General features: G+C 43.0%; 1 protein-coding gene across 3 annotated transcripts in view; it reads right to left on the reverse strand.

Annotated features, from left to right (window-relative positions):
* Positions 1-12,596, reverse strand: part of cdh23 (cadherin-related 23) — a 164,170-nt gene that overhangs the window by 56,586 nt on the left and 94,988 nt on the right. For all 3 annotated transcript variants that reach the window (XM_068567305.1, XM_068567304.1, XM_068567302.1), the window contains exons 12-13: positions 9,778-9,927; positions 8,952-9,110 (exon numbers count right to left, since the gene is read on the reverse strand). In XM_068567305.1, coding sequence (XP_068423406.1) covers positions 8,952-9,110; positions 9,778-9,927 — 309 coding nt within the window. The remainder of the gene's footprint in view (positions 1-8,951; positions 9,111-9,777; positions 9,928-12,596) is intronic.

Below are 12,596 nucleotides of genomic sequence, written 5' to 3' on the forward strand. Positions count from 1 at the left end.
GCAGCAGATGGATGGTAGAGATTGGTTTGTGCAGGGATTTGCAGTAAGTTAACACCATAGGCCCGAATCGTTTACACCAGGGTGTTATGCATTTGCTCCCCATAGGCATCGTGGCTTAAATCTTTTGGGGTTGGGAAGTTGGAGGGGATGGAAAAATGGGGTGCGCAGGGAGAGTGCGATTGTATGATTTAATGAGAAAAAATAGGGCATAGAAATAAAGCTGGGCGATTTGCCTAATCGATGTGCCTAATCACCTCACTGACAATTATGACAAGCATTTAAAGTACCAGGATGCTTCACTGGGATACATAGTTTTTATGCCATATAAGCAATGTTGATGGCTTCATACAACATCTCTTTTTAGAGACCCTCTAATCAAATGGGAAAAAAAAGTAACAGAAACTAAAAGCACATTGCCATTGACGTCATTTGATTAGCTGTTCTCTTACTGTCTGGATGCCCAGAGATGATACTACTGCAGTTTATGTTGTAGATGAATACTGGTCCAGACTGTAGTGATAAAAATCTCCCTGTGCTAAGGAGCAGGGCCCTGAGGTATCAGAGTCAGTTTACTGATCAAAATCCAAACTAAGTTGTTTCAAAGAGTTTCTGCACAAAGAGTCAGTGCGCTGCTGATTGCCAATATAAACTCTGCAAACCCCAGGGTCCTCAGGCAGTAACTACAAAAGAGAAATTAGTTCTCAGTTGACCAGTTTGGTTAAATGATGTGTTTCTTCCCTTCAGAGGCAAAGCCTGCAGGCAAACGCTGTGTGTGTGTGTGTGTGTGTGTGTGTGTGTCGGTATGTATTCGGGTGTACCTGTGTACCGGTGCGCTCATTTGTGCGTCTGAATGGCAGTTAATGCAAGTGTGACAGGATGTGTGTGATGATTGGAGTGTTTTTGTATGCAAAGTCTAGTGTGTATGCGTGTGTGTATGTGAAATGGATACACATGGAAAGAGATGCGCGGTGTTTCCAGGTTCATTCGGTCTGTGGGGTAAATATGCACCTCGACCATTTACAGTATAACCTCTCATTAACACACACAATGGCTTTCAAGAAAAGGCAGAAATGAGAGCTTTCCCTCACGGGCGACAGGAAGACGACGACTCTGTGTGTGTGTGTGTCCGTGTCCATGTGTGTGTGTGTGTGTGTGTGTGTGTGTGTAAACTGAGGTTAGGTTTGAGGGGACACAGGAGCAGATTATCAGCTGAGCTATCTCATGGACAGCGGAGGAGGTAAAAGCTGTACCGGCTTTCAATCGTGAGTGAGCTGGAATTTGAATTGATTGGCTCCTAAAATTGCTTTTTCTGCAGAAGCTTTGAGAGGCATGGAAAAGGAAACCAATTACTAGCTGTCAAAGCTTGCTGTCAAAATAGAGATGACCCCCAAGTCCAAACACAGACAACCTCCTCTGTCTCAGTGTTGCACACCTAAACACAATCCCAGAGAACTAATAACACACTAACACACACACACACACACACACACACACACACACACACGGTAAACATGCAACGTTTCTAACACTCATTGTGGAAGAGACAATGATGAGGACATGGTTGTCAAGTTATTTTTTCCTCCGCTCCACTCATGGGAGTTCTTTCGACGCTCATATTTTCTGTATCCATGAAGAGAGACGCAGATCAGATGCTATCCAGGTGGTACACACAGAACAGCGCCTCTTCATGTTAACACTTATTGTACTGTATGTGTGTGTGAGACGCAGAAAGCAGCATCTTGATCTCGTGACAATCCCCACTCGAATACTTCTGTGCGCTGCATGCAGGTGGCTTTGCACGCTTGTCGTTCCCACTGCATTTGCAGGCCACATGAGAATCAAATGCATGTCTCATGTGTAACACAGTGCACCAAAACTAATATAGGTTTTGATATCTAGACCTCAAAATCACCAAAAAAAACTCTCACTGACTTGTATTCCTTATAAATGTGTCGCACGATACATTTTTTTATTGATTCATATTTGGACTTTGTTGCCTTCACTTGTCTTCATCCGAAGATAGACTGTTAAATGCGAGAGAGAGAGAGAGAGAGAGAGAGAGAGAGAGAGAGAGAGAGAGAGAGAGAGAGAGAGAGAGAGAGAGAGAGAGAGAGGGGACGCCACTGAGCTGTGGCGAGGACTCAGCCTTAGAACATGGTGGTGCACATTGGTGCTGACGAAAAGCTAATTTCATTGAACTTTTCCTGTGCAAGAAGAATTAATTCACTGAAGTGATTTTCATTCTGAGAAGTTTACGTTTTTCTCCTTACTGAACCAACAGCATGTACCTACTTATTTTAACTATCCAACTATTCAAAACAAAATACAAATAACAGAAATGTCTGTACTCATTTTAAAAGGCAGCCAGAGTCGGTGGCACAAAAAGTTAAAATTCTTGTCATTTTCATATGTGACAGCACATTGAAAGACATAACTGAGCTCAAATATGATCTTCCTGAAACAATCAATGGGCAAAATGTTACTTTTCCAACCAAATGGTTTTAAAGTGTAGTGCACTAAACCATCAAATAAAGTCTTACTGATTTAAAAAAAAATCTTTTCTTCCCCAAAATGTGTGACAAGAGTCCAAGTCAACTATATTATGTCAGCTCTTAAAACATCAAAACGTATGACTAAAAGTGAATGTGAATGATTGACCAAGACATTTCGGCAAGTCCATGTATATCAAATTAAACTTCCTTCATACACAGAGCTGGTTGGTATCTCTAAACAATATTACACAGCAGCAGCCTGGAAACAGCCAGAAACATCACACTGAGGTCCAATTACTGATCCTGCACAACTCAATTAATGAATTCATGTATTCCGTTTCATTTCCAATTTTGCTCACATTAATACAAAGGTTGTTAAAGGTGTTTGAAATGACGCAAAAGCCAAACCTCCCAAGCAGAGACAAGATGCCACATCCCTCACCCTGCTTGGGTCAAACCAGGACCAACCACAGCCCTCCGCAGCCCCCTAAGCTGTGACCCCGTGCACCTGCAGGGGGTTTATGGCCACTGTGTGTGTTTTTACTGCAGACACTTTAGTGTAATGGCGACGGGGAGCGTACGTTTACGACTGCTTTATTTCTCTAAACTATTACGAGCAGGTGTGGCTGCTCACAGCGACTGCTGCCTGCCGACAGGATCGAGCAGCCGGTTTCTATTATCTCCCGACCACCCAGACAACGGAGGCAGAACGAGCGAGAGGTACAGCTTTTAACACTCCTTTAACAATGTATACTTTTGTAAAAGAAGAGTCCAATAAAGTGGATGTCTTCGCAGCATACTGTGACAGCTTGCAATTAAAATGATACCGTTTGCATGCATACACAGAGACACTATATAATGATTGCAACCACATGTGAATCACTGCGAGAAAGAAAGAAAAAAACAGCTGTTACCTCTGGAATAAGACGGAAAGAAAGAGAGGAGTGCACTGTGGGCAGAAGCTGGAGATAGAGGTTGAGCTGCCAGTGGAAAGGCTTAATGCAGCGCTCTCTGTGGCTGGCAGCTGCACATTGCAGACAGGCCATGGTCCTCCTCCTCTCTTTCCCTGCCTCTGTCCTCAATGATGAAGCAATGAGATTAGCACAGGAACAGGGAGGATATTGAGACAATGAAGACTGAACAGAGAAAACTGAGAGTGTACATAGATACTCTTTGAGAGGGAAAAAAGAAGGCATGCGTGGATGAGGACGCTGATGAACATGAACACTAAGCTGCGATCAGCCGGGCTTCGGTCAAGAAATGACACACATCAAGTTTTTAACTCAGAAACAAAGGCGACGCCTTAAACACAACCCATTTTCATTTCAAAGCATCAAAGCACACCTGCCCTCTTTCACTTCCGCTTTGTCTCAGATTTCGATGCACGAACAGATGACCAAACAAATGACCCAGTGGAGAACAATCTGTAGCTCCACCACACTCCCCAAGCTCCCTTTTCATCCAAATTTGCAACCTTACGACTCTGGAGGGCCTAAAGTAAACCGACCTCTGAGATCCCGTTTGTTCATCCCCAGCCTTGCACACCCATTCATACCCCGTCTCACAATGTCAGCTCACCCACGATGCGCACCCTATTATCAACAGAGACGCTGCTGGAGCTCGCACATGCAGCCGGGCCTCACGCCTTTCATTACAGTAATGAATTATATTACTGTTGTGACTATTACCCCATAAAGGCCTGTCAAAACAGTGGCAAAACACTGTAATTTATAACCTTCTGCCTGAAGCATTTATCATCATGCCTTCTCTCTAAAACATCTGCACATATGGAACACAAAGTCTGAGGAGAAGACAAAGAAGACTTTAATCCAAGAAGAATGCTGCATCTGGGATATTTTATAGAAGCAAGACAAACTACAAGAAGAGGGGAAGGCACCGGTCAACTGTACCTCCATATGCATATTACACCTGCATATATCATCTCTGCATATACACATGTGCTCTAAGGTGGAGCCTGGTGGGTAGAAAGAGCCAGAGAGAGTCGACGCCGACAGGGAACCGCAGAGCGATGCAATGCAACACCTGACAACCATTAGCAATCTAATGGTAGAATAGAGAAAGGGGAAGAAAACGATAAAGGAGGGCATCCAATAAATAAGAAATGAAAGAAGGCAAGTTCTCTGAAACCCAAGGAGAAAAATCAGTGATTCTACTGGTACGAGCAGCTGCTAGTGTCTGAAGTCTCCAGGGTAAGGAACAGACCGAAAGACAGAGTGAGAGAGAAAAGGACAGAGACAAAAGAGTAAATCACAATAAATATTTATAATGATAAGTAATGCTTCAGACCATAAATATTAAACAGCCACTGCCTGTGTGTATACTGCTATGTTAAGTGTAAGTGTCCACAGGGATGCAGGAGCGGGCACTGAGTAATGCATCGACCAACATTGTACATAAGCTCTGATCAGATGAGCTATGAATATTAACCCAAACAAAGCATTTCAATTACATCAGGCCGCCTGTTTGGCACTTTTTTAAAAAGAACAACAGGGGACCAACATGCATAAATGGAATTAGCATAACGCATTATATAAACACCATCCAGACCCCACCCGCTTTACGTATCATCCACCTTAAACCCATTATTGATAAACTGCAAAACATTTCCATGCTCAGGAAACAGCAAGGCTCTTCAAAATCCTTCCGTCACCCTGAGAGAAACTATAATCTCTGAATCCAACTGTATCCGATGACCCGCTCTGCTTGCCTTATTTACTCATTTGTTTGCACTGCCATCACTGAAGATGTTCGCAAATCAGGTTGAAAAACAAGTTCCTGAATGCAGCAAAGCACTAACAAATAGGCCATGCTGACGTCGCGTCATCATAGTCATCAGTAATGTGATCAGCACTGAAAGTAGCTATTCTAACACTGCTTCGTACTCATAAAATATATAGTCTGTGTTAGAATGATGTTGGCATAAACACATTCATAACAGATTGGGAAATCACTTCATTGCCTTTTTTTTGGGATGGCCGCGGCTCAGGGGACAGAGCGGTTATCCGCAAATCGGAACGGCCAGCGATTCGATCTTTGTGCCCCTGCAGTCTACGTTAGTGTCCTTGGGCAAGATACTGTTTATCGCTGCTGATGAGCACATGGCACCCTGTAAAGTGTGAATTGGTGAATGCTGGCTTGTGTTGGAATGCAGCTGGAGTTGACAAAACATGAATACAAAGTACTGTATAAATGCAGTCCATTTAGCATTGAGGTGGAGCTCAATGAGTGGATTGATATGTCCCACTCTGAATGCTCAATACAAAGCTAGAGTCAGTGACTATCTTAGCTTAGCATAAAGATTGGAAGCAGCGGGAAAGAAGCGACATGTTGCTCTTCACAACTGTATGAGCAACTCTAAAGCTCTCCCAACAAAATGTAAAAACTGCCAGGTGTTTGACAGAGAGTTATGCGTCTTCTGCTCCCTGACTTCTTGTCCGAACCAGAAGGTTAAGATATGAATTAGCTTTCGAGGTGCAGGTAGTTTAAGTTCAAATGAGCTAATCGGCTCCTGGCTCCAGCTTAATGCACAGGCATAAGCGATGCGAGTCATTGCAATCTCCTCAGCAAATAAGCACATTCCCCAAAATGTCTCACTATTCTTTTATTGAATCCATTTGTGTGTGTGTGTGTGTTGTGTGTTGCTGTATATTGTGGAGGGCTGGCCAAGCCACCTTGAGAGAGTAAGAATGAAAGAGCTGTCCTCCCTTTTGGTGCTAAAACATAATTTGGCCACCATCTGTTGCACCTCACAGCCATCTGACAGAGAGCACCGAGAGGCTAGTCTCAGCCTCACAATCTGGTTATATTGTAATGCCTTGAGTCGTACGCTGCACTTAAACATGCAGATAGTTTGAACTGCTGGAAGAGCTCGAGTGAGACAGGTGCACAGAGAATCACGAAGATGAAAAAGTCCCCGCAAATCAAATGACACTTAAAAGCGCAGGTACGGAGAGCTGTAAAATAAAGTTCAGAATCTAATAAGCTGGAGTTAAGTGCACATGTAAATACACGTTGTGCAATAACAACCAGTTGTTAAGGGCCTCATGAATTCACTTTGTCAATACTTTAACTCAAGATGCTTCCCTGCAGTTGGTGGGCGACATGGTTTGGCTGTGGACTGAGGGACATGCTACATAATACCTTCACCTGCTGCTGACTCACAGAATATATAAGTTACAATGAATTTATTTACAATAAAAAAATGTTTTTCATTCCCACTGAACAACAGGAAGCAGAGAACCAGCACATTGATGAATATAACCTTTTCATGTGCTTCACTTTCTAACTTATGTTGTACATTATGTGGATGCAATGTCCATTCCAAGATAAATACCCGTATTATTCACACAAACATTAGTTGCTTGTTTGATCAGATTGTATTCAATGGATCACAACCGGTGTAACATGCTGCCTAAATTACTAATGAACTAAATTATGACAAACCCACATAAGTAAACAAGTCTGTTCAAACACATTACTGAACACACACACACACACACACACACACATAAATGGTAATCTTATAGGATAACAAATGGAGAAAGGCCTACAATGACCAATGACTTTGATTTTAGCCACGTGTTGACCTTGATATTGTTGTGAATAGCCTATATGTGTGTGTGTGTGTGTGTGTGTGTGTGTGTGTGTGTGTGTGTGTGTCTGTGTGTCTGTGTGTAGTTCTCAGCCTCAGAGAAAAGGTAGCTTAGTTTGGGACACATCTGTTTAATCTTTGTGTTGTGTTTTGTCTCAAGTGGCATCTCAGAGGTCTTGAGTCTGTGTGTGTGTGTGTGTGTGTGTGTGTGTGTGTGTGTGTGAGAGCGGGTCAGAATATCAAAACTCTCATCTAACAGTGTATGTATACAAGTGCTGCCATCCGTGCCAGCGCGGCCTCACTGAGAGACGTCACATCTCATTCCATTTACAGCCCATTCACCTCCACACAGCCAGCAATCAGGATTCTACTGCGGTCTGCATGGCGGTCTGCATGGCGGTCTGCATGGCGGTCTGCATGGCGGTCTGCACGGCAGTCTGCATGGCGGTCTGCACGGCAGTCTGCACGGCAGTCTGCACGGCGGTTTGCACGGCAGTCTGCACGGCGGTTTGCACGAAGCCAACATCAGCCAGACTTATCGGGTATTAGACTGCCTGCAATCTCCATTTCATGAGCAACCAGTCTATAAACACTATTGATTTTCAAAATGTGCTTTTTGCACTTGTATCTAATAGGTTGAGGACATTCGGTCGTATGAGTAACTGGTAATGAATAATAATTCAGAATTACAGGGAGGTGATTGGAGATTTTTTTCCCGATCTGGTTCAAGTATCGTCTGCTGTGCAGGACAGTAACTGAGGCGACGGTGAGGAGATGAGACGGTGAGGAGATGAGTGGCCACAGGGTAGACCTGTATGCTTTTCTCGCCCCCTGACCACTCTTTAACACTACATGACATCATTCACCCATTCACACCCATTCATACACCGATACGAGGAGCCACCTTCCCATCAGGACAAACTAACAGTCACGTAGGCACAGCTACGGGAGCAACTTCAACTGTAAAAAACAAAAACAAAGGGTATAACAGCTGACCTTGAGGGAGTAAATAATTCAACAGAATATTTTAAAATAATGCTTAAACCCTGTTCTTCTTAGATTATGTCTCTTGTGACATTATTGACTTATCTAATACTATTAGATATATTTAACATTTTATTTATCCAAAACAAACAGTAAGACATTCGAAGACCAATAGTGATCCAGTTTAAACTGATGTGTCTGTATATGTTATACTCTACAACTAGCAAACACATTTAATGGTCATATATGACGTGTTTGAACTATAAGCATCTGAAGGTAATAATTGAATCCTGTTAATTATTCTCTAGATTTACCGACACAGCAACAATCACACTACTGGACATGACCTCAGAAGTGGTTTGGCTTGAATTGAGGACTTTTGGACTGCCGTAATTAATTTAAGCTGTATTCCCGAAGCGAAACTCACTACTGTGTTGGCGGTAAATATTTACTTCTGCTTCAGCATAATGAAGTTGTCTTTAACATATAAAAGATGCCTTAGTTTCCAACATGGCCATTCAGTATTGTAAATACACAAGGTCTCAGTATTAACAGTGGCCCAGTGCAGTCGGTGAGTGAGTTACTTAACTGAGATTGTTTGTGCTTTTGTCAGAGGCAGCCGAGCTTGAGTCACCATAAATCACAACTCATATGTCCCAGGAGGGCACTGAGGGACATGGCGAAAACAAACAAGCCACTATTTCTTTCTCATAAAAGTTACCAGTAAGTTAAGGTTTATTGTAATATATTTGGATTCCAGTTAAATTTATCTTGAGTCATTAATCACAAGAAGCCATTAAGTAATTATCACATCCTCCGCTGTGCGCAGTACGTACCATACAGCAGTTTCTTCAAAAACTTACCAGGATACGAAGCAGTGAGGTACCAGGCGGGGTGTTTTCAGGAAGGCTGATGTTGTACAGCGGTCTGCTGAATATGGGCCGGTTGTCATTCTCATTGATTAGCTCGATAAAGACACGAGCGAAACCCACATGGTCGGACATGGACTCATTGGCATACAGCTGCGGATTGAAAACAAAGAGTATTTACATACACTTACAATTTAAATAATGCCTTGAATAATTAAATTCAGCTGGAATGGTTGAACATTGATTTATCTATCCATCTATCTATCCATCTATCCATCTATTTATCCATAAATATATAACATTTCAGGTTTTGATGTGGCATCGGTAAAAAAAAAAATATAATCATAATTTGCTATTTTGACAAAAAAATAACTGTTGTAAAGAACTGATTTCAATTATACACATAGCGCAGCACCCTCTGGTTCTGTAAAGCACTCAGGGGTAAATTGAGGTGACTAAGTACCAATTTCACTGCTCAAACAAGACTGCAGTGTTGAGAAAGTGGCCCCGGTCCAACTGGGTGTCCAAACAAATAAAAGCAAATGGCAAAAAAAAAAAACATAATGAAGCTGCATTCGTTCTTGTTGCCTTGAAATCTGTCTAGAGTTCATTCAAGGGCAGTCTCAGAGAAGGACAACAGAGCTGCACTGCCTCCTACTCCTGGATGCCTGGCCATCAAAAGATGCCTTCCCTTCTTCCACTTTGTATCTTTTACTAAATGGATCCGTTCTTTAGAAATATCAGCAAGAAAGCTGTGCCTTATCCCCCCCCCCCCCCCCCACTGTGTGTCTCATCATGTAGTTCAAAGCTGAAAACTCACCGAGAAACTGTAGCTGCGAATGTTTTCAAAGTCCAGTGGCATGGCCACCCGCACTCTGATGTCGGCACGCCCCTGTACTGCCGTGGGGGAGATGGTGAAGTACTCAGAATTGTTTCCTCTCAGAAACACCTGGAACATGCTGTTCACCCCCTGCCATAAAATAAATAATAAGAGAAAGGAGAGTAAAGAGAGACGGAGAGAACGAGATCTACAGCTTCAGTTCAAGGTTCAAAATGTCTTCATTATTTTTAAGTATTTGATCCTATCAGCCATTTCTGTGAAATTGCCAAGATTAGCATATGATTTATGAACTTGACCGTTGGTTTTTGACATCAAAATGTGATGAGTTGAGACCAAGTGTGTGTGAGAATGGATCAGATGAACAGACAACCAGCACACACAATGCCTCCAGCCACGGCTGTCGCTGGCACAGAGGCATTAAAATGGGTTTTTGAGAGAGCGAAGGCAGGTGATGACAAACATATTCTGTCTAACTAACTAGTGAAGGATGTAGATGATGACATCCAAGACATGATATCTCTCTCTATTCAGTGTAATGAAAACATTGGACAGGATACGAGTCATAAAAAAAGGTACAGTTACTGTACATGTGTACAGAAAGGAACTCAAGATTTACCAACACTCTGATTCCTACTAATATATAACACTTTTTTTTTTTTTTAACATTTAAACGATTGAATATTCTTGCCCATAATCATTTACAGTGACTGTGATAGTAGCAACCCATAGTAAGAGGTCAATGGTCAGATTATTGCGCTCTGACTGCAGTCTAGTCACTAGACTCTAGTCTGATGGCATCAACTGATCATAAAATAGAAGAGATTGGAAAAACTAAGTCGAAGAGAGATGGGCGTGAGGACGCAAGCGTCCAATGAAAAAGTGGTTGGACTTGGTTGTGTGGCTGTGGGTCATCACAGAACATTGATAGACACAACTGATGGAAAGTGGCAAACACTCTCCAAAAGGCCAGATAGCTGTTCCAACTGAATGACTAAGGAGGTGACCCTAAACAGTGTATTTGTCATTTGTTATAATAAAGACTCTGTAGCGGCTGCAGCTCTGTGTCCTTGAGCAAGACACTGAAGCTTAAGTAGCTTCCGGTGGGCCGGCCAGCACCTCGCACGGCCGCTCCGTCATCGTCAGTGAGTGAGAGGCAAACTCGGGTGCTTATTTGTGAGGTTGAAACAATTATGAAGAGCTTGTTCCTGTTGCGGCGTGAAATTTGCGGGTAAACGAGCTGTTCACGGCAGTGGGGACGCTGACCCCTCGGATTATTTTAAGGTCCAGTTCCCATTTGACCAGGAGAGCTGCGCTTTGCTGGAAAAGCCACAAAAAAACATTAAGATACAGATTAGACTGCACAACAGACGGAAGAATCAATCCGTGACCACGCGTTCATCTTGTCTCCTCATTTAAATTCGCCTTCATCTCCACGACATAAAGCCTGCACTGTACTGTTTCACATTATGTTAACGGCCATTTGAGTGCAACATGGAGTAAATCCCCATTGGCTGCCCACAGAGCTGTGCACAGTTTGTCCGACTGGGATGATTACCCAGCCGGTGAAGAAGGTTGAAACTGCGTGCTTTAATCATCATGGTGTGTGCTTTACGAGAGCGTGAGAGGAGATCATGTGATCTCGGATCTTAGATGCAGTCTGATTTAGAAATCTTGCTGGATTAGTGGTTAAGTACAATTCACGATTAACCTCCAAGATAGACATCCAAACTTCATGTGTCCCTTACTTTTCTTTTCCGCAGATAAATCTTCAAAGTGCTGAGGCATTGTGGGTAAATATAAACAAAGTCAGGTTTTCAAATGACATCACAGCCCTGAGAAGCCTGTGGCTGTTATGAGCTTAGAACACATTTCTAGATCCCCACTGTCTTGATATATAAAGCTGCAGGGCGACCAATCATGTTACCACTGTGGCAGACAGAGGAAGACGAGTGGAGGTGGTCGATTGGCATTATGCTGGCGGTTGAAATAGCCCCCTTGTTTTTGTTTTCATCTCTGGGCGAACCATTGTGGCTGATGACTCCTATTTAAAAGACCATCCAATATGCAGGGATGTCACCTCAAACTGCCCATAAACGTAATTGCCCGTCCATTTGCTCCTGCCTTTAGAAGCCCCCAATAAAAGCACCCTGTCAGGCGCGACTGCCACAAAGTTTAGTGACAAGTTCCAGCAGCAAAAGTTTTATAGATGCTCACCGAGCAGAAGAGGATATGAGGGAAGCGACAGACGGAGAGAGCGGTAACTACCACTTGTGTCATAGTCTAAGAAATGAAATGTCTGCTTGTAATCCCTCGCACTTGGAAAAAGTGAGATTAAAGCACAGGTGTAGCGGGGTGTGAACGAGTGTGTGTATCGGCACTGACATGCAGGTTTAAAGGATCAAAACAGCAATACAAAACTGCAAGACAAAAAAAAAAAAAAATGTCTCGAAGATTGTGCTCCTTGGAATGGATGTATGTGTGACAATGCAAGACTCGTAGAGCACGGGTTATTTATGTCTACAGCACACGACTTGAGAGCACAACGGCATTTCACATTTTTTGTGAGAAGCCCCGCTTACATGAGCTCTTCCTGATGTATTTTGCTTTGTTAGATTATGATGAATAAGCAGTGGCTGCTAATGGACTGGTTCTGAGGAAGTGCTTTTCTAATGCAGCATCTCTGGTGAATCTGGTTAAAATCATCCCCCAAATTACCATAGCTATTCCCCAATTTGCGGCGAGCCGTCTTAGCTTGGAGATGCTGCAATGTGAAGTAGCTGGGTCCCTCCCCAGACTGT

Source organism: Clinocottus analis, unplaced genomic scaffold, assembly GCF_023055335.1.
Source record: "Clinocottus analis isolate CAN_PGR_092001 unplaced genomic scaffold, fCliAna1.0.p SCAF_8, whole genome shotgun sequence".
In the NCBI taxonomy this organism is placed as follows: domain Eukaryota; kingdom Metazoa; phylum Chordata; class Actinopteri; order Perciformes; family Cottidae; genus Clinocottus; species Clinocottus analis.